Consider the following 27,077-nt stretch of genomic DNA (forward strand, 5'->3'; position numbering starts at 1 on the left):
ACAAAATTCAAAATCAAGAAAATGCAGAAATGGTGGGTCTCGGGCCTCTTCCAAACGACCACCGATTTTGGCATGCACAAAATAATTCCTTTCTACCCAAAAGTCCGGGACATCAGGATTGGTGTGGACGTCCAATTTTTCAGCATCTCCCCCGGTTCAGCATCACGAAATCCAGCTGGCTCAGCCTCCTCCTCTATGACGGCATTGATCTCCTTGAACAGGTCACAGATTCCTTCCCCGTCGTCTTCAGGCTCGGCATGCTCCCGAACTGGAAAGGAGTGATAGAGATGCGGGATCGGCTTAGTCAACTCTTGATCCCTTCTCCTCTTCATCTTCATATCATCATCTGTGGGGATGTACCCCAAACCATACTTTGATCCCTGAGCAAGGACCGGAACAGGCTCAATAATTCCTTGGGAATCTCTTCCCAATCCGAAACCTGGCTCGAACCCATTTTGCAGCATCACCGTGGTTATCATTTTGTACACGGTTGGCATGGAGTTGAGGGCCAAATCTTCGTTGGTGGCATTCACCAGCTCCACCGTGTAAAAGTCTGCGCCTTGCGGCATCTCATCAATGACCGACACCTGCTTGCCCGAGCGACTTCCCTCGCCGTGAATCACTAACTCTTCATTTTTCCATACAAGCTTCATCATCTGATGGAGAGTAGAGGGGACGGCTCCAGCCATGTGGATAAACGGCCTTCCCAAAAGAAGGTTGTAGCTAGTGTCTATGTCCAATACTTGGAATTGCGCACTGAACTCTGCGGGGCCCATTTGAAGGGTCAAAGTCACTGCCCCTAAGGTGTCTCTTTGCACACCATCAAATGCCCTTACATTGACCTGATTCTGCTCCAGTTTCCCAAGGTCAAAATTTAGTTGCCTCAACGTCGTCAATGGGCAAATATTCAAACCGGACCCATCATCTACCAAAACACAGTTGACAACCTTTCCACGACATATCACGGTAATGTGTAGCGCTTTGTTGTGGGATCTTCCTTCGACTGGCAACTCATCGTTGTTGACACCCAATTTTGACCCGCGTCGGTATGAGTTAATTGGTTTTATAAATCTTGCGAAAATAAGATAGATGTATATATATACATATATGTATATACATATATGTATATGTATATGTGTGTATCTTAAGGCTTCCCTTCCTCCAGCCCATTTCCCTTTTGTTTATTTTCAGCCCACCCCATTTCTCTTCCCCTTTTCCAGCCCAACGCCCAGGCCCAATCTCCCTTTCTTCAGCAGCCCACCCTTTCAAACATCCCCAGGCCCACTTCGTTCACTCTCCCAGGCCCAATTACCCCTCAACCCAATAAAAACCCCTCAACCCAACACTAACTTAAATATCCCAGCCCACTTCTTCCCATTCAGACGGCCCAAAACATTTAAATAAAAAAAAACCCTTCAACCCAGCCCATACCCGCTCCGACCCGACCCATCCCTATTCCCCTCTCTTCTCTCCCTTGCCCACCACACGACCCCATTCCCAGGAAGAACAGCACCTCCCACTCGACCCCCTCCCCACGCTCTCTCGCGTCTCCCTCACGCCTCTCCTTCCCTCTCTCCCGCGTCTCCCCCACGCTCGCTCTCTCCTTCCCCTCTCGACAGAAACCCAGAAAACTCAGACGCGACTCGCCAACAACCCCGCAGACTCCCATGCCCTGTCAAACAGGTCTGCCAATCGTTAATGTCACCCTCGCCAACATGCAATGGCCATGTGGGTTTTGACCCAAAGGGATTTCGATTTTGAGTTCAAAAATGGGCGGAAAATCGTATCACCGACCCTACATAAACCCCTCCCATCTTCATAAAAAAGGGAGGAGAGTTTTTCACGAAAAAGGGGGAACTTTAGGGTTAGCAATTTTTGGTTGAGAAATTTGGGTTCGAAAAGCTCGGAAGAGGATTTTTCAGAAAGATTTTCTTTCTGTTGGAAAAGTTTCTTGTTTATCGCTCAACCCATAGCAGAATCGTTAGGTTGGGAAACTGATTTCAGGCTTCATCGTAAGATTGTTCTGTCGATTTTTTCTCTTGTCCAGTTTTGAGAGGAGTTGAAAAGGAAGTCGAGAAATATTTCCATTCCGTCTAGGGTGCGCGATTGTGATATTCCACTAGACGCCTTCGCTGTGGTTTGAGGTTGGTTTTGGAGGTGTAAGCTCGTTGCTGCTGCTCGTCCTTTGCTCACCCGTCCCCTTTTCGCTGCTTTCGAAGAGGTAATTCTCTTTCTCCATCCTATTTCTTCGGTTGTTTTCCTGTTTCAAGATTTTTTTTATTATTATTTGCTTCATGCTTTGGGTGCTGCTGCTGTAGATGTATTATTCGTTTGGTTTCGTTCTGGGATCAAATCTGTTGGCATTTGTACGTCTAGTATAGGGTCGTGTTGCTGCGGTATGGGAAGTCACACACTATTTGTTGGCCTAATTCTGTAAAGGGTCTTGCGTGACGGTTTGTTTTTCCGTCGTCTTATTCTTTGTTGTTTGCTATGCTTGCCTGTTCGTGCTGCTCACCCGGTTAGCGAGTTCATCATGAGATTATCTCTTTAGCATAAAGTTCTCGTTGCTCGGTAGGATACCAATCCTAGTCTAAATCTTGTTTAAGTTTGCCTCATTCTTCTTCTCTTAAGCTTTCTTAGGAAGCTGCAATGCATTTCCTTTGGATTGGTCGGAAGGCTAAATGGTGTAGAAGTTATATGTGTTATTGATTGTTTGTTTGGATGCAACTGCTTTTCTACCTCCCCATTTAGATCCCATGGTGTTGTTGCCACACATTCTCTCTGGATATGTGACATTTTCTTTCTTAGCGTGCATATGTTTGTTTATATAGCTGTTTAGTTTCTTTTCCAGTTTTCGTGATTGACATGTTCTCACGTATATTTACAAAGCATGAGTTCTGTTTTGTGTTCTTTTATAATGGTTTTCGTTAATTTTATCATTCCACAAGATTATAGTCTTAAAGTTTGAGTTTTTGATGCATGTTTGTTTATCCTTAAGGACATGCTTTAGCGTATAAAAAAAATGGAAAATATTTTGTTGCTTGCATCCTATCCCTTCTCTTCATGTGAAGTTGGGAAAATATGTTGAACTCCCTCTCTGATTCATGCCTGAAGTTTCATAAAAAAGTAGCATATTTTAACAATTCTATCCACTGTTTTGCTCTTGTTCTACAAGCATAACTCTGTGCTATACATGTTCCTTTCTTTTTACTCCATTTATCATGTCTCATATTGCATTTTAATGGCATCGATTATAATGGTCTGCTTCTTTTCCTAAGTAGCATTGGCTTCTTTGTTATTATATTTGTCTGAGCAAAGATGTCTAAGTCTCATTTTGTTGGATTACTGCCAACTTAATAAGCCAGCTATTGCATCCATATCATATTTATTTTATCAAAAATGAATTGTTTCAATTGTGCACGAGTTGTTTATTTGGTAAATGTGTAACATGCTCCCTTTATATTTTTCGAGTCTAATTGTCGATGAGCGGTTATGTACTTCCATAAATATAATGTGTTCATAGTTGGATATACATGAAGTATATGTTACTATCTAAGTGTCACATTTTGATATCAACTTCGTAAGCTTTAGTTGATTCATTTGCTTTTCTTTAGATTCATACGTGTCGTTTCAATTTGAACCCCTTGAAGTAAGCTTTCTTTTAGTAAAATCTGTTTTCGTTCAAGATATGTGTCTTGTTTATTATACCACTTAATATGCTAATCCATTGTCATTTTATTGCATGTGAAATTATTTGCGAGTCCCTGTGGACTTGATTTCCATCCCACACATCCTCGTTGAGCCGTAAAGGTTCAAAATCTTACCGAGTCAAGACAACGGGCGAAAATTCAAAATGCCACGAAGATTGAATAAATCCGAGGCGGATTAGAAGATTGTCCTTATTATTTATTTAGTTACACTGTTGTAATGGGCATAAGCCCTTTGTTGTTTCTTTTATTTTTCGATTTCTTTTTTTTTACATGTTTAGGCTAGGACAGGCACAAAGGAAAAGGGGTGGGTCCAAAACTCGGTCAAGGCGGACAGAACCCGAGTCTGGACTCAAAATCTCTCTCTCTCTCTCTCTCTCTTTATTAATTGGTTACGTGCTTGAATATCGTTTAGTTTTAGAGTTGGAAGAACTCCAAACCCCCATTGAACGCCTTTTGCTTTATCAAAACTTGAAATTAAAAATTGGAACTTTAAAGATGTTCGAATTTGAAAGTCGCTTAGACTTAAGTTTAAAAGGTTTAACTTTAATGGAATCTCGAAACGATAAATGTTTTAACTCATAAGTTTGTTTGAAACTCTAATAGGTTTAAAATTCAAATTCTAAGTTTGTTTGAATATAAAGTGTCTTAGCCCTAAAACGATTTTACAAAGTTAAATATTTCAAAACTTATAAAGTTCGCCTAGATATCTTAAGTAGTTCAAAATTCGCAAGTCTTTAAAATAAATAGTCAAATAAGTTAATCGTCGGAAAACCGTATTTAACGGAGTGTCTTAGGTGCCTTACACCTTCCTAAGACACTAATAAGAATCCCGAACCCTTAAAAAATGTTTCAAAACAATTTTTTCTGTTTAGGTTGTTTAGAAACAAAGTTTTCTTGATTTTTCTTAAAAATTAAGTGGCGACTCCTAAAAGTCGAAAATATCTTTAAAATAAAACGAACTCTTTTCGAAAATCACCATTTTTCGATAAAACAGAAATGGCGACTCTGCTGGGGATTTGGAGGATTCTAACCTTAAGATTAACGTATTTGATTATTTGTGATTAACTGTTTAAGTGTTTAAATTATTTAGATTTTTTAAACTGTTGCATACATAGCATACATACTTCCGTCAAACGACACTTTTTTACATTTCCACTAAAGGACGATTATGCGGGTTCGCAGTCGTTCGTTAACCAAAAATCTTCTCGGGGCACCCTGACGAGTGTAGTTGATTACTTGATAGTCAACGATCGTTAATTGTCCCAGCCCAAGTAGTCCACTTGGGTTACCCATTCCACTTTAAATATAACCCATTCTTAGTTAAACTAGGATAGAGCGAAACCAAATCCCGAAAATAGCGCATTGGCCTAAGATGACCCGACACCCAAGGAGTGTCGGGCCCATTAGAAAAGTCCACCTTGAGTCCAAAGAGCCTACGGCTCGATAGGACGCTCATGTTTGTTGTTTAAATTTGAAGGATGTATTGCGTGTTTAACTAGTTGTTGTATCGGGGGGATTGAAAATTAACTAGTTGTATGTTTTTGTAGATGTCAAGTCAGTTCCTTCACTTCAAAATGGTCACCCAGGCACCCAACATTCTTCGAGTATGGTGGGGCAATCTTAAGGAGTGTCAGAAGAGAGAAATCTCGATTTACTTGGGTCACCTACCTTCGATAATGGACTTCAAGGTATGGCCCACGTTTATCGAGGACATCACCCGATTTTGGGACTATAAGAAGATGGTCTTTCGATTTGGAGATGTCGAAATAACACCCACATTAGAAGAGATCAAATATTGCCTTGACTCGATTGGGACGTGTGGCAAAAGGAAAAAACGTCCCGATCATCACATTCTCCTGCCAGATAGGCCAACCGAGACTGAGCTAAGAGACATATTATCCCTAGTGAATGCGAATTGGTTAGAGACCCACAACATTCCACTGATGAGGTTTTTCGAGAGGTGGGGACACGACAATTATTTTAGATTATTCCCGGACGAATTTCATGATCACAGTACTTGGAGGCAAACCCAAGCTATCGCTTTCTCCGCATGCCTCTTGGGAACTATGGTGTTCCCTAAAGACGAAGGTAAAGAGGTCGACACCCGGGTAATAATGGTAGTGAATGCCATGTTCAGAGGAGTCGGTAGAAAATCTGAAGAAAAGAAATATTGCTGTTTGGCCCCAGTCATCTTGTCCGACATTTACCGATCTTTGAGCCTGTGCAAGAATGGTTTCCCGTTTTTTCAAGGTTGCAACATCTTACTTCAATGGTGGTTGACGGAACATCTATGCAAAAGAGACAGCCCCCAACTACAGGGTTTGGCCGAACCAAGTCAAACAAGTCCTCTCGATAATTACGAGTTCTACTTGAGTATCCGTAAATTTCCAATTCACACCACCAGGGATGCGTGGGCAAAGGTGTTTTACAATTTGAAAGAAGGAGACATACAATGGGTATTACCGAGCTTCAGGTCTCAGATGATAGCAGCCCAAGGGGCCAAATTGCCATTTTTAGTCCTTCCCGGCATCAGAGGATTGCGTCCTTACAACCCGACGAGAGTAATGCGGAAATTTGGAAAAGTCCAAATCATACCCGCCCAAGGAGATGTCAGCTCTTTCATTGTCGATTACAACGAGAAGGACAAAATACCTTTCGCTAAAATTATCCTCCAGGAATGGGCCGGACGTGTCAACATAAAGGGGGAGGTTACCGCAGATAGGTATGAAGCTGGATATGTTGACGAATATAAGACATGGTTGCATAATAATTTGCATGGTGTAGTTGATCCGACACCACGTACGAGTCGGAAAATCGAAGACGTGGAGACAAGGCTTCAGATTCACGCGTACCATTTTCAGCAAGAGTGGGACCGAAGGGAGCAGGAATTCTATAAGAAAGAACAGGAATTTCAACAAAAAGAGCAAGCATACCAACTCCGGGAATTAGAAAATCAGAGAGTTTTGGCCGTAATGTCACAAGAATTAGCTGACACAAGTACTTGTCTAATGCGTTTGGACACTATTTTGGACGAGCAGATGAACACCTTACAAGCCGTACCAACATCTTCCAAAGCTGAGTTCGCTGAGCCATACGTGTTCACCAGCAAGTGCATTATCCGAGAAGAAGTGGAGAAGGCCAGAAGAGGAGCTGGATCATCAACCTTTTAACTCCCCTGCGTGGGATTGATTTTATATATGTATTTGCATTGCATCCCATTCCCAAGATGTATCCCGTTTGATTTTGATTGTGTAATGAACGCTATGACATCTAGTGAAATTTGTTTCGGGGGTACAATTACTTATTTAAATGGCGCAATACATCCTTCAGATCGCTAGGCCTACCCTTGGCACAAAAGGGTCACATGCATGTTTAGGACACGATATATTTGTTTGAATGCTTATGTGTTATGTCGCTATGATTGAGGATATCGTAAACCCACTCCTAGCCAAAATCCTAAAGAGTATACAAAAGCCAACATTACAATTGTCCGACCAAAATTCCCGAGTCTCAAGTTTCTCACACAAAATCCATACCATAAATCCTAAGTACCGCTCTATCATCTCAGGAAAGTTGAATCACCGCTATGGTCAAAGGCAAGAACGTCCAGACGGAGCTCACTGAGGAGGAATTGCAAAGAAAGATCGAGCGAGTTACTCGAGAGATTCAAAAGGTTAAGGAGGAAGGACTCAAAGTAGACGTGACCACGGCGATCTACAAAGCTGCGGTCACAACCTTGGATGAAGATCTGGCGTCACAGATAAAGAGAAAGAAGGAGGTTGAGATGGAAACCGAAAGCCTAAGGAAAAGGTTGAACTTGCTTCGTTTGGAGATACACGAAGGAAAGGCGAGAGAGGCGAAGATAGATATCGAGACTGCTGTGTTGTTGGATAGAAGCGCGGCGCTCGACGAGGAATTGGCGACCCATAGCGACCCAAAGGGCAGAAAATACCTCGCCCGTGATCGGGGAGAAGATAACAGTGGCCCCGGCCGTGAAGTGATTGAGGAAGATGATGAAGAAGAAATCGTCTACAAGCCTCCATTTCCAACTGTCTGAAAGGAAAGGAATGACGCAGCCACAAGACAAGAAATCTCCAAATGTTGTCTTCTAGGAATTTTGATGTTGTTTTTCAATTCCCTTGTAATCGTAACGAAAGAATGAATGGAAAATTTTCATCCTAAAATCCGAACTACGTTGGGCCTGAATTCTCCCCGTGAGATACGTAGGCAGCCTTCTCGGCCCGGCCCCTATCACAGAAAATTTTCATTCTCCTCCATGTTTCGGAGATACGAAGATAAGATCAACAGACGTCACAAAGGAGCTGCAAGAAGACCATAGCTCAACGTGATTCAGATTTCCCAAGATAGCGCCAAACAAACAAATTCCTGTTTGTTCAAAATATATATCCGTCCTTATTCGTGGGTTAAGATATCCTCAAACAAAACGACTTGTGTGTTTATCTGTTTTATGTGCGATATTATGCATTTTGTACTCTGGATATGCACTAACAAATTTGCCTTTGAGTTGTTTTTACCTCTCAGGTACCTTTTACTGATCTGTGTCGATAAAGCTGGCAGATCATCCTTACTTCACCAGGTCAAAAGGTCCTACAGATTCCTTCCCTCGATCAAATTCAGACAAAAGAAAAACAGTTATGGGAGACAACAATGACGAAGGGCGTCTTACTGACGTTGTGGTGGCTCAGCCCACTGTAGTGGAACAGAATGAATTGATCATGCAACTGATGCAACAGATTGCTGAAATGAAAGTTGAAATGCAACGGAGACAGGATGCGCCTCCACCTGGATTTGGTACTAATATTGCTGATGCAAGACCTCCGGTCTACTTCCCTTCATCAAACATAGATCCAACTCAGAACCAGCCTTCTACACCTGTGCATAATCCGTCTGTGATTGACCTCACAACCCAAAACCCTCAATACGCTTCTGCATCTTACCAAACTCCTTCACCTCTTCCAAATAACCACCCTCAAATACCACCCCATCCTCAGAATACTCAAACTGCCCCACCGCCACAAAATCAAAACCAAACTCAAACTGCCTTCAATACCCAAGCATTTCATCCGCATTTGAGTCAGAACACCAATCCTCAGGCCTACCCACAAAACTACCAGACCGCCCAAAACGTTCCAAGTCCCTTTATAGCTCCACCCCTCCCAAAAAGAGCCACCTTCCAAGTTCCCGTTCCTGCCGAGCACGAGGTGCACGGTTCTGAGTTGGATCACTATGAAGAAAAGGAAAGAGAATGGAAGGCGAAAGAAGAAGTGAAGATCGATATAAAGGAAGAAATCAAAAAGGCTATGAAAGAGCTGCAGTGCATCCCAGACGCCGTCGGACTTAGCTACGCAGAATTGTGCATCCATCCAGATTTGAACCTTCCCGAAGGTTTTAAAATTCCGAAGTTTGACACCTTCGGAGGAGTGGGCAATCCTATGGCACATTTGAGAGCGTATTGTGACCAGCTCGTGGGAGTTGGCAGGGATGAGGCCTTGTTGATGCGGCTTTTCAGCCGAAGTCTGTGTGGAGAGGCCCTCGAGTGGTTTACTTCACATGAAACCAGGAAGTGGCCCAATTGGAATGCATTGGCTAAGGACTTCATTGACCGATTCGCCTATAATGTTGAAATAGTGCCCGATCGGTATTCTCTAGAGAAGATGAAGCAGAAACCAACTGAAAGCTATAGGGAATTTGCCTATAGGTGGAGGAAAGAAGCGGCGAGGGTAAAGCCACCCATGACCGAGAAAGAGATTGTGGAAGTGTTCGTGCGGGTACAGGAGCCTGAGTACTATGATCGAATCATGTTGCTGGTCGGAGCTAAATTCGCTGAGATAGTCAAAGTTGGTGAGACTATCGAAGATGGTCTAAAATCGGGGAAGATAGCCCGAGTATCTGCATCGCCTGGGTCTTCAGGATTGATAAGAAAGCAAAGAGAGGAAGTTGCCGCTGTCTCGTATGGGGGAAGAAAAACCCCTAGAAACCCGTCACATTCCCAAGATCGTTCCAGGCCTTCCCCAAAGTCTCACCGATCCAACTACCCACAATCCAATCATCCTAATAACCACAATACTGTACCCACCTATCAGAATGCTCAAATTTCGTCGTACCAAAGTCCACCTTCTAATCTCCAAAACTTTTCTCCCATATACCCAAATTACCCTCAACCATACCAGATCCCATCCCCTTATCAGAATATTGCTCCCAACTGTGCCAACGTACAGTCGAGCTACCGACCACCTCCACCCACTTATCAAGTCCAAGCTCCATTATACCAGGACCCCCTCCCGAATTACCAAGCTCCAATGCCAAATTTCCAGGCAAACCCTTATCCCCGGAGCCAAGCTCCTCGTACAAATACCCAAAATTATCAGCGGGTGCCTCCCCCTCGGCAAAGCGGTTATGATACTTCCCATCCAAGATCTGAAAAAAGGCCTTCAAGTAACTTTACCACACTTGCTGAAAGTCGGACCAAACTATTTGAGAGGCTAGCCGCAGATGGATACATCAACCCTGTGGGGCCCAAACCCGGGGATGTCAACTCAAAGTTCTACAGGCCAGATCAAAGGTGTGCTTATCATTCCAACAGTGTTGGACATGACACGGAAGATTGCATCAACCTTAAGCACAAAATCCAAGACCTGATCGATCAGGAGGTAGTTTCTCTTCAACCGGCAGTGCCAAACGTCAACACAAATCCGTTGCTGAATCATGGAGGTGACAACCTTAATATGATTGAAACGGATGAAGACGGGTGTGGAACAAAGATGATTACCCCTATTGTGCATGAGGACTTGGAAAGGGCTGTCGCTTCTTTAAGCGTCAAAGAAAGGAGGAAGTTTGTTATTCTGACACCTGCAAAGGCTGTTGCCTTGGTGCCTTCGAAAACTCTCGTTAAGCCCAAATTTGTCATTGAAACCGCCGTGGCCCAAGGGATGACCAGGTCCGGAAGGTGCTACACTCCTGATGAGCTTGCTCTCGGAGGACAGAAGAAGGACCATGCTAAGAGGCCGATAAGCGAGGGGGAAGCAGAAGAATTCTGGAGAAGGATGCAACCGAAGGACTATTCCATCGTCAAACATTTAGAGAAGACTCCGGCTCAGATCTCCGTGTGGGCCCTGCTGATGAGCTCTCAGTCCCACGAGCAAGCCTTAATGAAAGCTCTTGATGATACATACGTACCCTCAGGTACAAGTAGTGATAACGTGGCCGCTATGATTCATCAAGTCATTCGGGGGCACCGAATCAGCTTTTGTGACGATGAGTTGCCAGTCGAAGGAAGATCCCACAACAAAGCGCTACACATTACCGTGATATGTCGTGGAAAGGTTGTCAACTGTGTTTTGGTAGATGATGGGTCCGGTTTGAATATTTGCCCATTGTCGACGTTGAGGCAACTAAATTTTGACCTTGGGAAACTGGAGCAGAATCAGGTCAATGTAAGGGCATTTGATGGTGTGCAAAGAGACACCTTAGGGGCTGTGACTTTGACCCTTCAAATGGGCCCCGCAGAGTTCAGTGCGCAATTCCAAGTATTGGACATAGACACTAGCTACAACCTCCTTTTGGGAAGGCCGTTTATCCACATGGCTGGAGCCGTCCCCTCTACTCTCCATCAGATGATGAAGCTTGTATGGAAAAATGAAGAGTTAGTGATTCACGGCGAGGGAAGTCGCTCGGGCAAGCAGGTGTCGGTCATTGATGAGATGCCGCAAGGCGCAGACTTTTACACGGTGGAGCTGGTGAACGCCACCAACGAAGATTTGGCCCTTAACCCCATGCCAACCGTGTACAAAATGATAGCCACGGTGATGCTGTAAAATGGGTTCGAGCCAGGTTTCGGATTGGGAAGAGATTCCCAAGGAATTATTGAGCCTTTTCCGGTCCTTGCTCAGGGATCAAAGTATGGTTTGGGGTACATCCCCACAAATGATGATTTAAAGATGAAGAGGAGAAAGGATCAAGGGTTGACTAAGCCAATCCCACATCTCTATCACTCCTTTCCAGTCCGGGAGCATGCCGAGCCTGCAGACGATGGGGAAGAAATCTGCGACCTGTTCAAGGAAATCAACGCCGTCATCGAGGAGGAAGCTGAGCCAGCGGGCATTCGTGATGCTGAACCAGGGGAGATGCTGCAAAACTGGACGTCCACGCCGATCCTGATGCCCCGAACTTTTGGGTAGAAAGGAATTATTTTGTGCATGCCAAAATCGGTGGTCGTTCAGAAGAGGCCCGAGACCCACCATTTCTGCATTTTCTTGATTTTAAATTTTGTTATGATTGTTTAAAGGGCGACATGACCTTGTGCCACGACCCAACTTTGCATCTTGATTCAATTTAAATGAAAGCCTCCTTATTTTGACTTTGTTTATTCTATTGCTTGTTATATTTTACTTTTCTAATTTTGTCTGTTTATGATTTCAGTAACGTAAGTTACAAACCTGCCAACGTCATGTCATGTCATGAGCTAAACGAACAAAATGAGGCAAATGACGACGAGGCTGACGACTACGATGAAGAAAGTGGGGAACCAGACTATGTAGTAGAAGAGTTTCGACAGTTCGAGAATCAACATAAACCGAATCTGGAGGAAACAGAGACGGTAAATTTGGGAGATTCAGAATGTGTCAAAGAGGTTAAGATCAGCACTCACCTGAATGAAACTCGGAAGGAGAGCCTGATTCATTTGCTTGCCGAATACAGCGATGTGTTTGTTTGGGAGGTCAGTGACATGCAGGGGCTGAGTACCGATGTCGTATCTCATAAGCTGCCTATCAACCCAGGGTTCGAGCCAGTGAAGCAAAACACTCGGAAATTCAAGCCTGAATTGAGTTTGAAGATTAAGGAGGAAATCACCAAGCAGATAGAGTCCCGGTTGGTAGAAGTAACGCAATATCCCACCTGGTTGGCGAATGTCGTTCCGGTCGCCAAGAAAGATGGAAAAATCAGGATTTGCGTTGATTACAGATATCTCAACAAGGCTAGTCCAAAGGATAATTTCCCGTTGCCAAATATCCATATTCTGATTGATAACTGTGCCAAACATGAGATGCAGTCATTTGTGGATTGTTACGCGGGTTATCACCAGATTCTGATGGATGAAGAAGACGCGGAGAAAACGGCCTTCATCACACCTTGGGGGGTATATCACTACAGGGTGATGCCGTTTGGGCTCAAAAACGCCGGTGCCACTTACATGAGAGCCATGACGACTATCTTCCATGACATGATTCACAAGGAAATTGAAGTGTACGTGGACGACGTCATAATTAAATCCCGCGAGAGTTCGGATCATTTGACACACCTGCGAAAATTCTTTGAACGTTTGCGTAGGTACAACTTGAAGCTAAATCCCGCCAAGTGTGCTTTTGGAGTCCCAGCTGGGAAATTGTTAGGGTTTATAGTCAGCAGACGAGGTATTGAGCTCGACCCTTCCAAGATCAAAGCAATTCAGGAGTTACCTCCGCCGAAGACGAGAAAAGAGGTGATGAGCTTCTTAGGGAGGTTAAACTATATCAGCCGGTTTATAGCACAATCGACGGTGGTATGTGAGCCTATCTTCAAGTTGCTGAAGAAAGATGCCCCAACTAAGTGGACTGAGGAGTGCCAGACCGCTTTCGACGCTATCAAAAGCTACTTGTCTAACCCACCAGTATTGGTTCCTCCGCGAGAAGGGAGTCCTTTGTTGCTATATTTGTCTGTCTCGGATAACGCCTTTGGATGTGTACTTGGTCAACACGACGAGACAGGGAAGAAGGAAAAGGCTATCTACTACATCAGCAAGAAATTTACTCCGTACGAGTCTCGTTACACTTTGCTGGAAAGAACATGCTGTGCTCTGACATGGCTTGCCCAGAAGCTGAGGCACTACCTGTCGTCGTATACTACATATCTTATCTCCAGGATGGATCCGTTGAAGTATATTTTCCAGAAAGCGATGCCGACCGGAAAGCTAGCTAAATGGAAAATGCTGTTGAGTGAGTTTGACATCATGTACGTGACTCAGAAGGCAATAAAAGCACAAGCTTTGGCTGATCATCTTGCGGAAAATCCCGTTGACGAAGAGTACGAACCTCTCAAGACGTATTTTCACGATGAGGAAGTGTCATTTGTGGGTGAGGATATCTCTGAAGATTATCCAGGTTGGAGATTATTCTTCGATGGAGCGGTGAATCACCAGGGTAAAGGTGTTGGAGCAGTCTTGGTATCAGAATCTGGTCAGCACTATCCTATGGCGGCTAAACTACGATTCAACTGCACAAACAACATGGCTGAGTATGAAGCTTGCATTCTCGGTTTGAAAATGGCCGTTGACATGAATGTCTACGAGTTACTGGTTATTGGAGATTCAGACCTCTTGATTCATCAGGTTCACGGAGAATGGGCTGTGAAGAACCCGAAGATTGTACCTTACGTACAATATGTGCAAAATCTGTGTAAAAGGTTTCGCAAAATCGAGTTCAGACATACTCCCAGAATACAGAATGAATTAGCTGATGCTCTTGCCACCATCGCTTCAATGATCAAACATCCAGATATTGATTACATCGACCCGCTGGATATATATTTGAAGGAGCACCCAGTCCATTATTCACACGTGGAATCAGAACCAGATGGTTTGCCTTGGTACTTCGACATAAAGAGGTATTTGGAGTCTGGGACATATCCAGAAGATGCCACATCTAATCAAAAGAAGTAGATACGTCGTATGGCTCTCAATTTCTTTTTGAATGGAGAAGTCCTTTACAAGAGGACTCCAGATTTTGGTCTTTTGAGATGCGTGGATGCTGCTGAAGCCGTGAGGCTTATTGAACAGATACATGCTGGAGTCTGTGGCACACATATGAACGGGCTTACCTTGGCAAGAAAAGTCCTTCGAGCCGGTTACTTCTGGATGACTATGGAGAACGACAGTTGCAAATTCGTGCAAAAATGCCATAAATGTCAAGTGCACGGAGATTTGATAAGGGTGCCACCTCACGAACTCAATGCTATGAGTTCACCTTGGCCATTTGTAGCTTGGGGGATGGATGTCATCGGTCCTATAGAGCCAGCCGCTTCTAATGGACACAGATTCATTTTGGTTGCCATCGATTATTTCACCAAGTGGGTGGAAGCAGCCTCTTACAAATTGGTAACCAAGAAAGTGGTGGCCGACTTTGTCCGCAACAATCTGATCTGCCGATTTGGAGTTCCAAAATCCATCATCACTGATAACGGTGCAAATCTCAACAGTCATCTGATGAAAGAGATATGTGGACAATTTAAGATTATTCACCGAAGGTCAACTGCTTATCGCCCTCAAATGAACGGAGCTGTAGAGGCCGCCAACAAGAACATCAAGAAGATTCTGAGGAAAATGATTGACAAGCAGCGGGGTTGGCATGAAATGTTGCCATATGCTCTACTGGGTTATCGAACGACGGTCAGAACATCGACTGGGGCTACTCCATACTTGCTAGTATACGGAACAGAAGCAGTCGTACCTGTTGAAGTCGAGATACCGTCACTGAGGATCATCCAAGAAGCTGAGCTAAGTAATGTTGAGTGGGTTAGCAAACGGATTGATCAACTAGCCTTGATTGATGAGAAGAGGATGGTTGCTGTTTGCCATGGCCAGTTGTATAGACAAAGAATGACTCGCGCTTTTCACAAAAGAGTAAGAGCCAGAAATTTTGAAGTTGGTCAGTTGGTTCTTAAGCGTATTTTTCCTCATCAAGACGAGTACAAAGGAAAGTTCGCACCAAACTGGCAAGGTCCTTACATGGTCCGCAAAGTACTATCTGGAGGTGCTTTAGTCTTGTCAGAGATGGATGGCGCTGTATGGCCCAAACCTATCAACTCAGATGCTGTCAAGAGATATTACGCGTGAAGTTCGTTTTGCATTTCCCATCATTTACTTGTAATCTTCTGTTTGCTTGTATTTGTTCTAATTTGAATTCTTATCCCTCTTTTAATGAACTACGTTTGACCTGAATTCTCAAGAATGAGATACGTAGGCGGCCTATGTCGGCTTCGGTCACCCCATTTACCCCCTTTACTATTTCTTTGTACCTGAACTACGTTCGACCTGAATTCTCAAGAATGAGATACGTAGGCGGCCTTTGTCGGCTTCGGTCGGTTTCTTTGTAAATTTTATTCTTGTTAACCTTTAAGGGGAACTACGTTTGACCTGATTCCTGCCGCAACGGGATACGTAGGCGCCACAAGGGCTCGGTCATATATCTCGTAAATTCTATTCCCCCCCCTTCTACAATAGAAACTGGGACAGAATTTTTGAGAGGGACTCAAAAATTCTCCAGAAGGAACCTTCTCTTCAGCGGATCAAACTAAAGACATTTCGAATTTGCGACTGGGACAAAATTTTTGAGAAGATCTCAAAAAATTCTGAGATCTGTGCGATTACAATGGAAAGAGGAGCAAGATACTAAACTGGGACAGAAATTTTGAGGATGGCCTCAAAATTTTGTCATGGGACTTCCCTACAAGTCCGGAATGCCTCTGAAATTCATTCAACAAGCGTCGGACTCAAAGAAGCTCGTTAAGCCTGACATGACATGACTTGGCAGTGACCTTTTCGAGATACTATTTCTTAAAAAAAAAAAAAAAATTTGCTTCTCTTAAAAGTTTCCCTTTTATATTTCATCTGTTTTGGCATAAGATATTTTCTTATCTATCAAGAGTCGGGAAATCGGGAAATCAACCGAGGACGTCAAGACAAGGAGCAAACAACCGAAGGGATCGATACAGATCAGTATGTTTAAAACTGACAATTTTTCTGTGGATGCAGGTTTATAGCATCGCTTCGAAATCGGCCGAATTCTTCCGACTGATGAATACGGAGAAGGAGAAAACTATCTCCAAAGCCGGTGATTTTATCGAAAGCAAGAAGCATTTCATATCTTTATGCCAAGATGCTTGTGAATGTGTTTGTTTATTTCAAGTCATTCCCCAATACATGAAATTTACAAAGTGCCTGGCCAGATTCAAAGGTGAATCAAAAAGGAATCTCAGCGAAGATTTCACGATTTCTATAAGAAGACGCTATTTGCATTGCGTTATCAAAGCAAAATGATTATTGTCGATCAAGACAATGCATTACCTCAGAAGAGACAGCTATGCAATTATTATTTTTATCATTATCGATCAAGTCGATATATTATTTGGAGGTCGTCTTGCCGTTACTATTCACAGGGGCAATATAAATATTCATGCATCGCGGAATCATGCATCGCGAAAATCATGCATCGCGAGTCAATAATCATGCATGACGAGAAGATTTCATGCCTCGTCAAAATTTATACATCGCGAGAAGAATTTATGCCTCGCTGGAATTCATACATCGCGGAAATCATGCATCGCGAGTCAATAATTATGCATGACGAGAAGATTTCATGCCTCGTCGAAATTTATACATCGCGAGAAGAATTTATGCCTCGCTAGAATTCATGCATCGCGGAATCATGCATCGCGGAAATCATGCATCGCGAGTCAATAATCATGCATGACGAGAAGATTTCATGCCTCGTCAAAATTTATACATCGCGAGAAGAATTTATGCCTCGCGGAAATCATGCATCGCGAGTCAATAATCATGCATGACGAGAAGATTTCATGCCTCGTCGAAATTTATACATCGCGAGAAGAATTTATGCCTCGCTGGAATTCATGCATCGTGGAATCATGCATCGCGGAAATCATGCATCGCGAGTCAATAATCATGCATGACGAGAAGATTTCATGCCTCGTCGAAATTTATACATCGCGAGAAGAATTTATGCCTCGCTGGAATTCATACATCGCGGAAATCATGCATCGCGAGTCAATAATCATGCATGACGAGAAGATTTCATGCCTCGTCAAAATCTATACATCGCGAGAAGAATTTATTCCTCGCTGAAATTCATGCATCGCGGAAATCATGCATCGCGAGTCAATAATCATGCATGACGAGAAGATTTCATGCCTCGTCGAAATTTATACATCGCGAGAAGAATTTATGCCTCGCTGGAATTCATGCATCGCTGAATCATGCATCGCGGAAATCATGCATCGCGAGTCAATAATTATGCATGACGAGAAGATTTCATGCCTCGTCAAAATTTATACATCGCGAGAAGAATTTATGCCTCGCTGAAATTCATGCATCGCGGAATCATGCATCGCGGAAATCATGCATCGCGAGTCAATAATCATGCATGACGAGAAGATTTCATGCCTCGTCAAAATTTATACATCGCGAGAAGAATTTATGCCTCGCTGGAATTCATGCATCGCGGAATCATGCATCGCGGAAATCATGCATCGCGAGTCAATAATTATGCATGACGAGAAGATTTCATGCCTCGTCAAAAGTTATACATCGCGAGAAGAATTTGTGCCTCGCTGGAATTCATGCATCGCGGAATCATGCATCGCGGAAATCATGCATCGCGAGTCAATAATTATGCATGACGAGAAGATTTCATGCCTCGTCAAAATTTATACATCGCGAGAAGAATTTATGCCTCGTCAAAATTTGCACATCGCAAGAAGATTTTATTCTTCGCTGAAAGTTATGCATCGCGAGAAGATTCATATCTCGCAGGAATTTACGTATCGCGGGAAGATATTCATGACCCGCAAGAGGACGTACTTGGATAAAGAAAGAGCAATACTTATCCATTGGCCTCGACTGCATTATGTTATTTCTTATAAAAATAAACATCATGGAGAGCATCGAAGATGACAACAAAAGAAACATCAATATCGCATCGGCATTTATTTATTTATTTCGACATCAAGTATGGAATACATTGAAGATGATATTGCAAAACACAAGGCATAAGCTTTATTTGCTGGACGTGAGACCGATCGAGTCGACGTCGAACATGGAGGAGAACAATGAAGTGTCGACATGGTAAAAGACACTGTCTCCCGTCCTAATTGCGTTTATAAGCTGACGAGTTTTATCTCAGTCTTTGTCGAGAGCATCCAAAAGGATGATTTCTCCAAAAACCACAGGTGCGGACGACATCAAAAAGGATGCAGCACAACGTGGAACTTTTCTTAGCAGCGAACTGGGACATAGTCCAAAAAGGAATGTCAAACTCTTAGGACGCGAGCAGAGGAGCGACTTCCACCATAATCGAACCACCCTCTCGAGGCTTACGGGTTTTCTCTAGTTCTGTCAGTTTCTGTCTCGCTTCCGAAAGTTTTGTTTCATCGGAAGCAAGTTTCCAATCTGAGTGACAATACGCCAAAAGATTTGGAAATTATGTCCGTGTAAGTTCTTAATTATGGGTGTGAAGCGCGCCACATTCATGGCTAAGAGGTTACAAGCCTCTTTTTCATACTCGTTTAATGTGTCACTCGTCCAAAACCGAAGGTTAGCTAGCATAATAGTTTTCCTTTCCAACGATCGAGTCGAACTACACACAGCCTGATTCCGAAGGTTTAAGGATATGTAGGCGGATTCAATGTTGAAAACTCAGCTGTATTCCAACATTCGCTCTCGAATTCTATTCTCGAGCATTTCGATACCTTCATAATTCGGTGTCGAGGTGGCTTTTGATTCTTTGAAATCGTGCGGTAAATCAAGCTTATCGAACTACAAGTGGCCTGAATTCTCATATAGCCTGAGATATGTAGGAGACCCGTTTGCAAGGGTTCGTCCATAATTCCTAAACCCTGTGTCGAATCCTTCTTTTAAAACGATTGGGGTTGATCAAAATTGGTTGGTCAATTTCATCTTCCTCGAGTTGCTTGCGTCAACCCGAGTAAAATGAGGGACAGTTGTTGACACCCAATTTTGACCCGCGTCGGTATGAGTTAATTGGTTTTATAAATCTTGCGAAAATAAGATAGATGTATATATATACATATATGTATATACATATATGTATATGTATATGTCTGTATCTTAAGGCTTCCCTTCCTCCAGCCCATTTCCCTTTTGTTTATTTTCAGCCCACCCCATTTCTCTTCCCCTTTTCCAGCCCAACGCCCAGGCCCAATCTCCCTTTCTTCAGCAGCCCACCCTTTCAAACATCCCCAGGCCCACTTCGTTCACTCTCCCCAGGCCCAATTACCCCTCAACCCAATAAAAACCCCTCAACCCAACACTAACTTAAATATCCCAGCCCACTTCTTCCCATTCAGACGGCCCAAAACATTTAAATAAAAAAAAACCCTTCAACCCAGCCCATACCCGCTCCGACCCGACCCATCCCTATTCCCCTCTCTTCTCTCCCTTGCCCACCACACGACCCCATTCCCAGGAAGAACAGCACCCCCCACTCGACCCCCTCCCCACGCTCTCTCGCGTCTCCCTCACGCCTCTCCTTCCCTCTCTCCCGCGTCTCCCCCACGCTCGCTCTCTCCTTCCCCTCTCGATAGAAACCCAGAAAACTCAGACGCGACTCGCCAACAACCCCGCAGACTCCCATGCCCTGTCAAACAGGTCTGCCAATCGTCAATGTCACCCTCGCCAACACGCAATGGCCATGTGGGTTTTGACCCAAAGGGATTTCGATTTTGAGTTCAAAAATGGGCGGAAAATCGTATCACCGACCCTACATAAACCCCTCCCATCTTCATAAAAAAGGGAGGAGAGTTTTTCACGAAAAAGGGGGAATTTTGGGGTTAGCAATTTTTGGTTGAGAAATTTGGGTTCGAAAAGCTCGGAAGAGGATTTTTCAGAAAGATTTTCTTTCTGTTGGAAAAGTTTCTTGTTTATCGCTCAACCCATAGCAGAATCGTTAGGTTGGGAAACTGATTTCAGGCTTCATCGTAAGATTGTTCTGTCGATTTTTTCTCTTGTCCAGTTTTGAGAGGAGTTGAAAAGGAAGTCGAGAAATATTTCCATTCCGTCTAGGGTGCGCGATTGTGATATTCCGCTAGACGCCTTCGCTGTGGTTCGAGGTTGGTTTTGGAGGTGTAAGCTCGTTGCTGCTGCTCGTCCTCTGCTCACCCGTCCCCTTTTCGCTGCTTTCGAAGAGGTAATTCTCTTTATCCATCCTATTTCTTCTGTTGTTTTCCTGTTTCAAGATTTTTTTTATTATTATTTGCTTCATGCTTTGGGTGCTGCTGCTGTAGATGTATTATTCGTTTGGTTTCGTTCTGGGATCAAATCTGTTGGCATTTGTACGTCTAGTATAGGGTCGTGTTGCTGCGGTATGGGAAGTCACACACTGTTTGTTGGCCTAATTCTGTAAAGGGTCTTGCGTGACGGTTTGTTTTTCCGTCGTCTTATTCTTTGTTGTTTGCTATGCTTGCCTGTTCGTGCTGCTCACCCGGTTAGCGAGTTCATCATGAGATTATCTCTTTAGCATAAAGTTCTCGTTGCTCGGTAGGATACCAATCCTAGTCTAAATCTTGTTTAAGTTTGCCTCATTCTTCTTCTCTTAAGCTTTCTTAGGAAGCTGCAATGCATTTCCTTTGGATTGGTCGGAAGGCTAAATGGTGTAGAAGTTATATGTGTTATTGATTGTTCGTTTGGATGCAACTGCTTTTCTACCTCCCCATTTAGATCCCATGGTGTTGTTGCCACACATTCTCTCTGGATATGTGACATTTTCTTTCTTAGCGTGCATATGTTTGTTTATATAGTTGTTTAGTTTCTTTTCCAGTTTTCGTGATTGACATGTTCTCACGTATATTTACAAAGCATGAGTTCTGTTTTGTGTTCTTTTATAATGGTTTTCGTTAATTTTATCATTCCACAAGATTATAGTCTTAAAGTTTGAGTTTTTGATGCATGTTTGTTTATCCTTAAGGACATGCTTTAGCGTATAAAAAAAATGGAAAATATTTTGTTGCTTGCATCCTATCCCTTCTCTTCATGTGAAGTTGGGAAAATATGTTGAACTCCCTCTCTGATTCATGCCTGAAGTTTCATAAAAAAGTAGCATATTTTAACAATTCTATCCACTGTTTTCCTCTTGTTCTACAAGCATAACTCTGTGCTATACATGTTCCTTTCTTTTTACTCCGTTTATCATGTCTCATATTGCATTTTAATGGCATCGATTATAATGGTCTGCTTCTTTTCCTAAGTAGCATTGGCTTCTTTGTTATTATATTTGTCTGAGCAAAGATGTCTAAGTCTCATTTTGTTGGATTACTGCCAACTTAATAAGCCAGCTATTGCATCCATATCATATTTATTTTATCAAAAATGAATTGTTTCAATTGTGCACGAGTTGTTTATTTGGTAAATGTGTAACATGCTCCCTTTATATTTTTCGAGTCTAATTGTCGATGAGCGGTTATGTACTTCCATAAATATAATGTGTTCATAGTTGGATATACATGAAATATATGTTACTATCTAAGTGTCACATTTTGATATCAACTTCGTAAGCTTTAGTTGATTCATTTGCTTTTCTTTAGAGTCATACGTGTCGTTTCAATTTGAACCCCTTGAAGTAAGCTTTCTTTTAGTAAAATCTGTTTTCGTTCAAGATATGTGTCTTGTTTATTATACCACTTAATATGCTAATCCATTGTCATTTTATTGCATGTGAAATTATTCGCGAGTCCCTGTGGACTTGATTTCCATCCCACACATCCTCGTTGAGCCGTAAAGGTTCAAAATCTTACCGAGTCAAGACAACGGGCGAAAATTCAAAATGCCACGAAGATTGAATAAATCCGAGGCGGATTAGAAGATTGTCCTTATTATTTATTTAGTTACACTGTTGTAATGGGCATAAGCCCTTTGTTGTTTCTTTTATTTTTCGATTTCTTTTTTTTACATGTTTAGGCTAGGACAGGCACAAAGGAAAAGGGGTGGGTCCAAAACTCGGTCAAGGCGGACAGAACCCGAGTCTGGACTCAAAATCTCTCTCTCTCTCTCTCTCTCTTTATTAATTGGTTACGTGCTTGAATATCGTTTAGTTTTAGAGTTGGAAGAACTCCAAACCCCCATTGAACGCCTTTTGCTTTATCAAAACTTGAAATTAAAAATTGGAACTTTAAAGATGTTCGAATTTGAAAGTCGCTTAGACTTAAGTTTAAAAGGTTTAACTTTAATGGAATCTCAAAACGATAAATGTTTTAACTCATAAGTTTGTTTGAAACTCTAATAGGTTTAAAATTCAAATTCTAAGTTTGTTTGAATATAAAGTGTCTTAGCCCTAAAACGATTTTACAAAGTTAAATATTTCAAAACTTATAAAGTTCGCCTAGATATCTTAAGTAGTTCAAAATTCGCAAGTCTTTAAAATAAATAGTCAAATAAGTTAATCGTCGGAAAACCGTATTTAACGGAGTGTCTTAGGTGTCTTACACCTTCCTAAGACACTAATAAGAATCCCGAACCCTTAAAAAATGTTTCAAAATAATTTTTCTGTTTAGGTTGTTTAGAAACAAAGTTTTCTTGATTTTTCTTAAAAATTAAGTGGCGACTCCTAAAAGTCGAAAATATCTTTAAAATAAAACAAACTCTTTTCGAAAATCACCATTTTTCGATAAAACAATCGTCACAAAAGCTGATCCGGTGCCCCCGAATGACTTGATGAATCATAGCGGCCACGTTATCACTACTTGTACCTGAGGGTACGTATGTATCATCAAGAGCTTTCATTAAGGCCTGACTGTGGGACTGAGAGCTCATCAGCAGGGCCCACACGGAGATCTGAGCCGAAGTCTTCTCTAAATGTTTGACAATGGAATAGTCCTTCGGTTGCATCCTTCTCCAGAATTCTTCTGCTTCCCCCTCGCTTATCGGCCTCTTAGCATGGTCCTTCTTCTGTCCTCCGAGAGCAAGCTCATCAGGAGTGTAGCACCTTCCGGACCTGGTCATGCCTTGGGCCACGGCGGTTTCAATGACAAATTTGGGCTTAACGAGAGTTTTCGAAGGCACCAAGGCAACAGCCTTTGCAGGTGTCAGAATAACAAACTTCCTCCTTTCTTTGACGCTTAAAGAAGCGACAGCCCTTTCCAAGTCCTCATGCACAATAGGGGTAATCATCTTTGTTCCACACCCGTCTTCATCCGTTTCAATCATATTAAGGTTGTCACCTCCATGATTCGGCAACGGATTTGTGTTGACGTTTGGCACCGCCGGTTGAAGAGAAACTACCTCCTGATCGATCAGGTCTTGGATTTTGTGCTTAAGGTTGATGCAATCTTCCGTGTCATGTCCAACACTGTTGGAATGATAAGCACACCTTTGATCTGGCCTGTAGAACTTTGAGTTGACATCCCCGGGTTTGGGCCCCACAGGGTGGATGTATCCATCTGCGGCTAGCCTCTCAAATAGTTTGGTCCGACTTTCAGCAAGTGTGGTAAAGTTCCTTGAAGGCCTTTTTTCAGATCTCGGACGGGAAGTATCATAACCGCTTTGCCGAGGGGGAGGCACCCGCTGATAATTTTGGGTATTTGTACGAGGAGCTTGGCTCCGGGGATAAGGGTTTGCCTGGAAATTTGGAATTGGAGCTTGGTAATTCGGGAGGGGGTCCTGGTATAATGGAGCTTGGACTTGATAAGTGGGTGGAGGTGGTCGGTAGCTCGACTATACGTTGGCACAGTTGGGAGCAATATTCTGATAAGGGGATGGGATCTGGTATGGTTGAGGGTAATTTGGGTATATGGGAGAAAAGTTTTGGAGATTAGAAGGTGGACTTTGGTACGACGAAATTTGAGCATTCTGATAGGTGGGTACAGTATTGTGGTTATTAGGATGATTGGATTGTGGGTAGTTGGATCGGTGAGACTTTGGGGAAGGCCTGGAACGATCTTGGGAATGTGACGGGTTTCTAGGGGTTTTTCTTCCCCCGTACGAGACAGCGGCAACTTCCTCTCTTCTCTTTCTTATCAATCCTGAAGATCCAGCCGACGCAGATACACGGGCTATCTTCCCCGATTTTAGACCATCTTCGATAGTCTCACCAACTTTGACTATCTCAGCGAATTTAGCTCCGACCAGCAACATGATTCGATCATAGTACTCAGGCTCCTGTACCCGCACGAACACTTCCACAATCTCTTTCTCGGTCATGGGTGGCCTTACCCTCGCCGCTTCTTTCCTCCACCTATAGGCAAATTCCCTATAACTTTCAGTTGGTTTCTGCTTCATCTTCTCTAGAGAATACCGATCGGGCACTATTTCAACATTATAGGCGAATCGGTCAATGAAGTCCTTAGCCAATGCATTCCAACTGGGCCAGTTCCTGGTTTCATGTGAAGTAAACCACTCGAGGGCCTCTCCACACAGACTTCGGCTGAAAAGCCGCATCAACAAGGCCTCATCCCTGCCAACTCCCACGAGCTGGTCACAATACGCTCTCAAATGCGCCATAGGATTGCCCACTCCTCCGAAGGTGTCAAACTTCGGAATTTTAAAACCTTCGGGAAGGTTCAAATCTGGATGGATGCACAATTCTGCGTAGCTAAGTCCGACGGCGTCTGGGATGCACTGCAGCTCTTTCATAGCCTTTTTGATTTCTTTCTTTATATCGATCTTCACTTCTTCTTTCGCCTTCCCTTCTCTTTCCTGTTCTTCATAGTGATCCAACTCAGAACCGTGCACCTCGTGCTCGGCAGGAACGGGAACTTGGAAGGTGGCTCTTTTTGGTAGGGTGGAGCTATAGAGGGACTTGGAACGTTTTGGGCGGTCTGGTAGTTTTGTGGGTAGGCCTGAGGATTGGTGTTTTGACTCAAATGCGGATGAAATGCTTGGGTTTTGAAGGCAGTTTGAGTTTGGTTTTGATTTTGTGGCGGTGGGGCAGTTTGAGTATTCTGAGGATGGGGTGGTATTTGAGGGTGGTTATTTGGAAGAGGTGAAGGAGTTTGGTAAGATGCAGAAGCGTATTGGGGGTTTTGGGTTGTTAGGTCTATCACAGACGGATTATGCACAGGTGTAGAAGGCTGGTTCTGAGTTGGATCTATGTTTGATGAAGGGAAGTAGACCGGAGGTCTTGCATCAGCAATATTAGTACCAAATCCAGGTGGAGGCGCATCCTGTCTCCGTTGCATTTCAACTTTCATTTCAGCAATCTGTTGCATCAGTTGCATGATCAATTCATTCTGTTCCACTACAGTGGGCTGAGCCACCACAACGTCAGTAAGACGCACTTCGTCATTGTTGTCTCCCATAACTATTTTTCCTTTATCTGAATTTGATCGAGGGAAGGAATCTGTAGGACCTTTTGACCTGGTGAAGTAAGGATGATCTGCCAGCTTTATCGATACAGATCAGTAAAAGGTACCTGAGAGGTAAAAACAACTCAAAGGCAAATTTGTTAGTGCATATCCAGAGTACAAAATGCATAATATCGCACACAAAACAGATAAACACACAAGTCGTTTTGTTTGAGGATATCTTAACCCACGAATAAGGACGGATATATATTTTGAACAAACAGGAATTTGTTTGTTTGGCGCTATCTTGGGAAATCTGAATCACGTTGAGCTATGGTCTTCTTGCAGCTGCTTTGCGACGTCCGTTGATCTTATCTTCGTATCTCCGAAACATGGAGGAGAATGAAAATTTTCTGTGATAGGGGCCGGGCCGGGAAGGCTGCCTACGTATCTCACGGGGAGAATTCAGGCCCAACGTAGTTCGGATTTTAGGATGAAAATTTTCCATTCATTCTTTCGTTGTGATTACAAGGAAATTGAAAAACAACATTGAGATTTCTAGAAGACCACATTTGGAGATTTCTTGTCTTGTGGCTGCGTCATTCCTTTCTTTTCAGACAGTCGAAAATGGAGGCTTGTAGACGATTTCTTCTTCATCCTCCTCCTCAATCACTTCACGGCCGGGGCTACTGTTATCTGCTCCTTGATCACGGGCGAGGTATTTTCCGCCCTTTGGGTCGCTATGGGTCGCCAATTCCTCATCGAGCGCCGCGTTTCTGTCCAACAACACAGTAGTCTCGATATCTATCTTCGCCTCTCTCGCCTTTCCTTCGTGTATCTCCAAACGAAGCAAGTTCAACCTTTTCCTTAGGCTTTCGGTTTCCATCTCAACCTTCTTCTTTCTCTTTATCTGTGACGCCAGATCTTCATCCAAGGTTGTGACCGCAGCTTTGAAGATCGCCGTGGTCACGTCCACTTTGAGTCCTTCCTCCTTAACCTTCTGAATCTCTCGAGTGACTCGCTCGATCTTTCTTCGCAATTCCTCCTCAGTGAGCTCCGTTTGGACGTTCTTGCCTTTGTCCATAGCGGTGATTCAACTTTCCTGAGATGATAGAGCGGTACTTAGGATTTATGGTATGGATTTTGTGTGAGAAACTTGAGACTCGGGATTTTTGGTCGGACAATTGTAATGTTGGCTTCTGTATACTCTTTAGGATTTTGGCTAGGAGTGGGTTTACGATATCCTCAATCATAGCGATATAACACATAAGCATTCAAACAAATATA

The 27,077-nt window shown here is 43.2% G+C and overlaps 1 protein-coding gene across 1 annotated transcript; it reads right to left on the minus strand.

The window, feature by feature from the left end:
• Positions 1 to 23,163: 23,163 nt before the first annotated feature.
• Positions 23,164 to 26,874, minus strand: LOC138348193 (uncharacterized). Its single transcript, XM_069296816.1, has 4 exons — positions 26,410 to 26,874; positions 25,555 to 25,889; positions 24,229 to 25,294; positions 23,164 to 24,126 (listed from the first exon to the last, which is right to left on the minus strand). The coding sequence occupies exons 1-4, from the start codon at positions 26,872 to 26,874 to the stop codon at positions 23,164 to 23,166; spliced, it is 2,829 nt and encodes a 942-aa protein (XP_069152917.1).
• Positions 26,875 to 27,077: the final 203 nt, after the last annotated feature.

This window comes from Solanum lycopersicum, chromosome 4 (genome assembly GCF_036512215.1).
Source record: "Solanum lycopersicum chromosome 4, SLM_r2.1".
NCBI lineage: Eukaryota > Viridiplantae > Streptophyta > Magnoliopsida > Solanales > Solanaceae > Solanum > Solanum lycopersicum.

Coding starts and splice junctions, on each gene's coding strand:
- LOC138348193 (XM_069296816.1), bottom strand. CDS start 26,874: ATGGACAAAGGCAAGAACGTCCAAACGGAGCTCACTGAGGAGGAATTG. Junction 25,295..25,554: donor TCTACACCTGTGCATAATCC/GTCTGTGATAGA, acceptor GTCCCTCTATAG/CTCCACCCTACCAAAAAGAG. Junction 24,127..24,228: donor TTGCTCCCAACTGTGCCAAC/GTATAGTCGAGC, acceptor CCAAATTTCCAG/GCAAACCCTTATCCCCGGAG.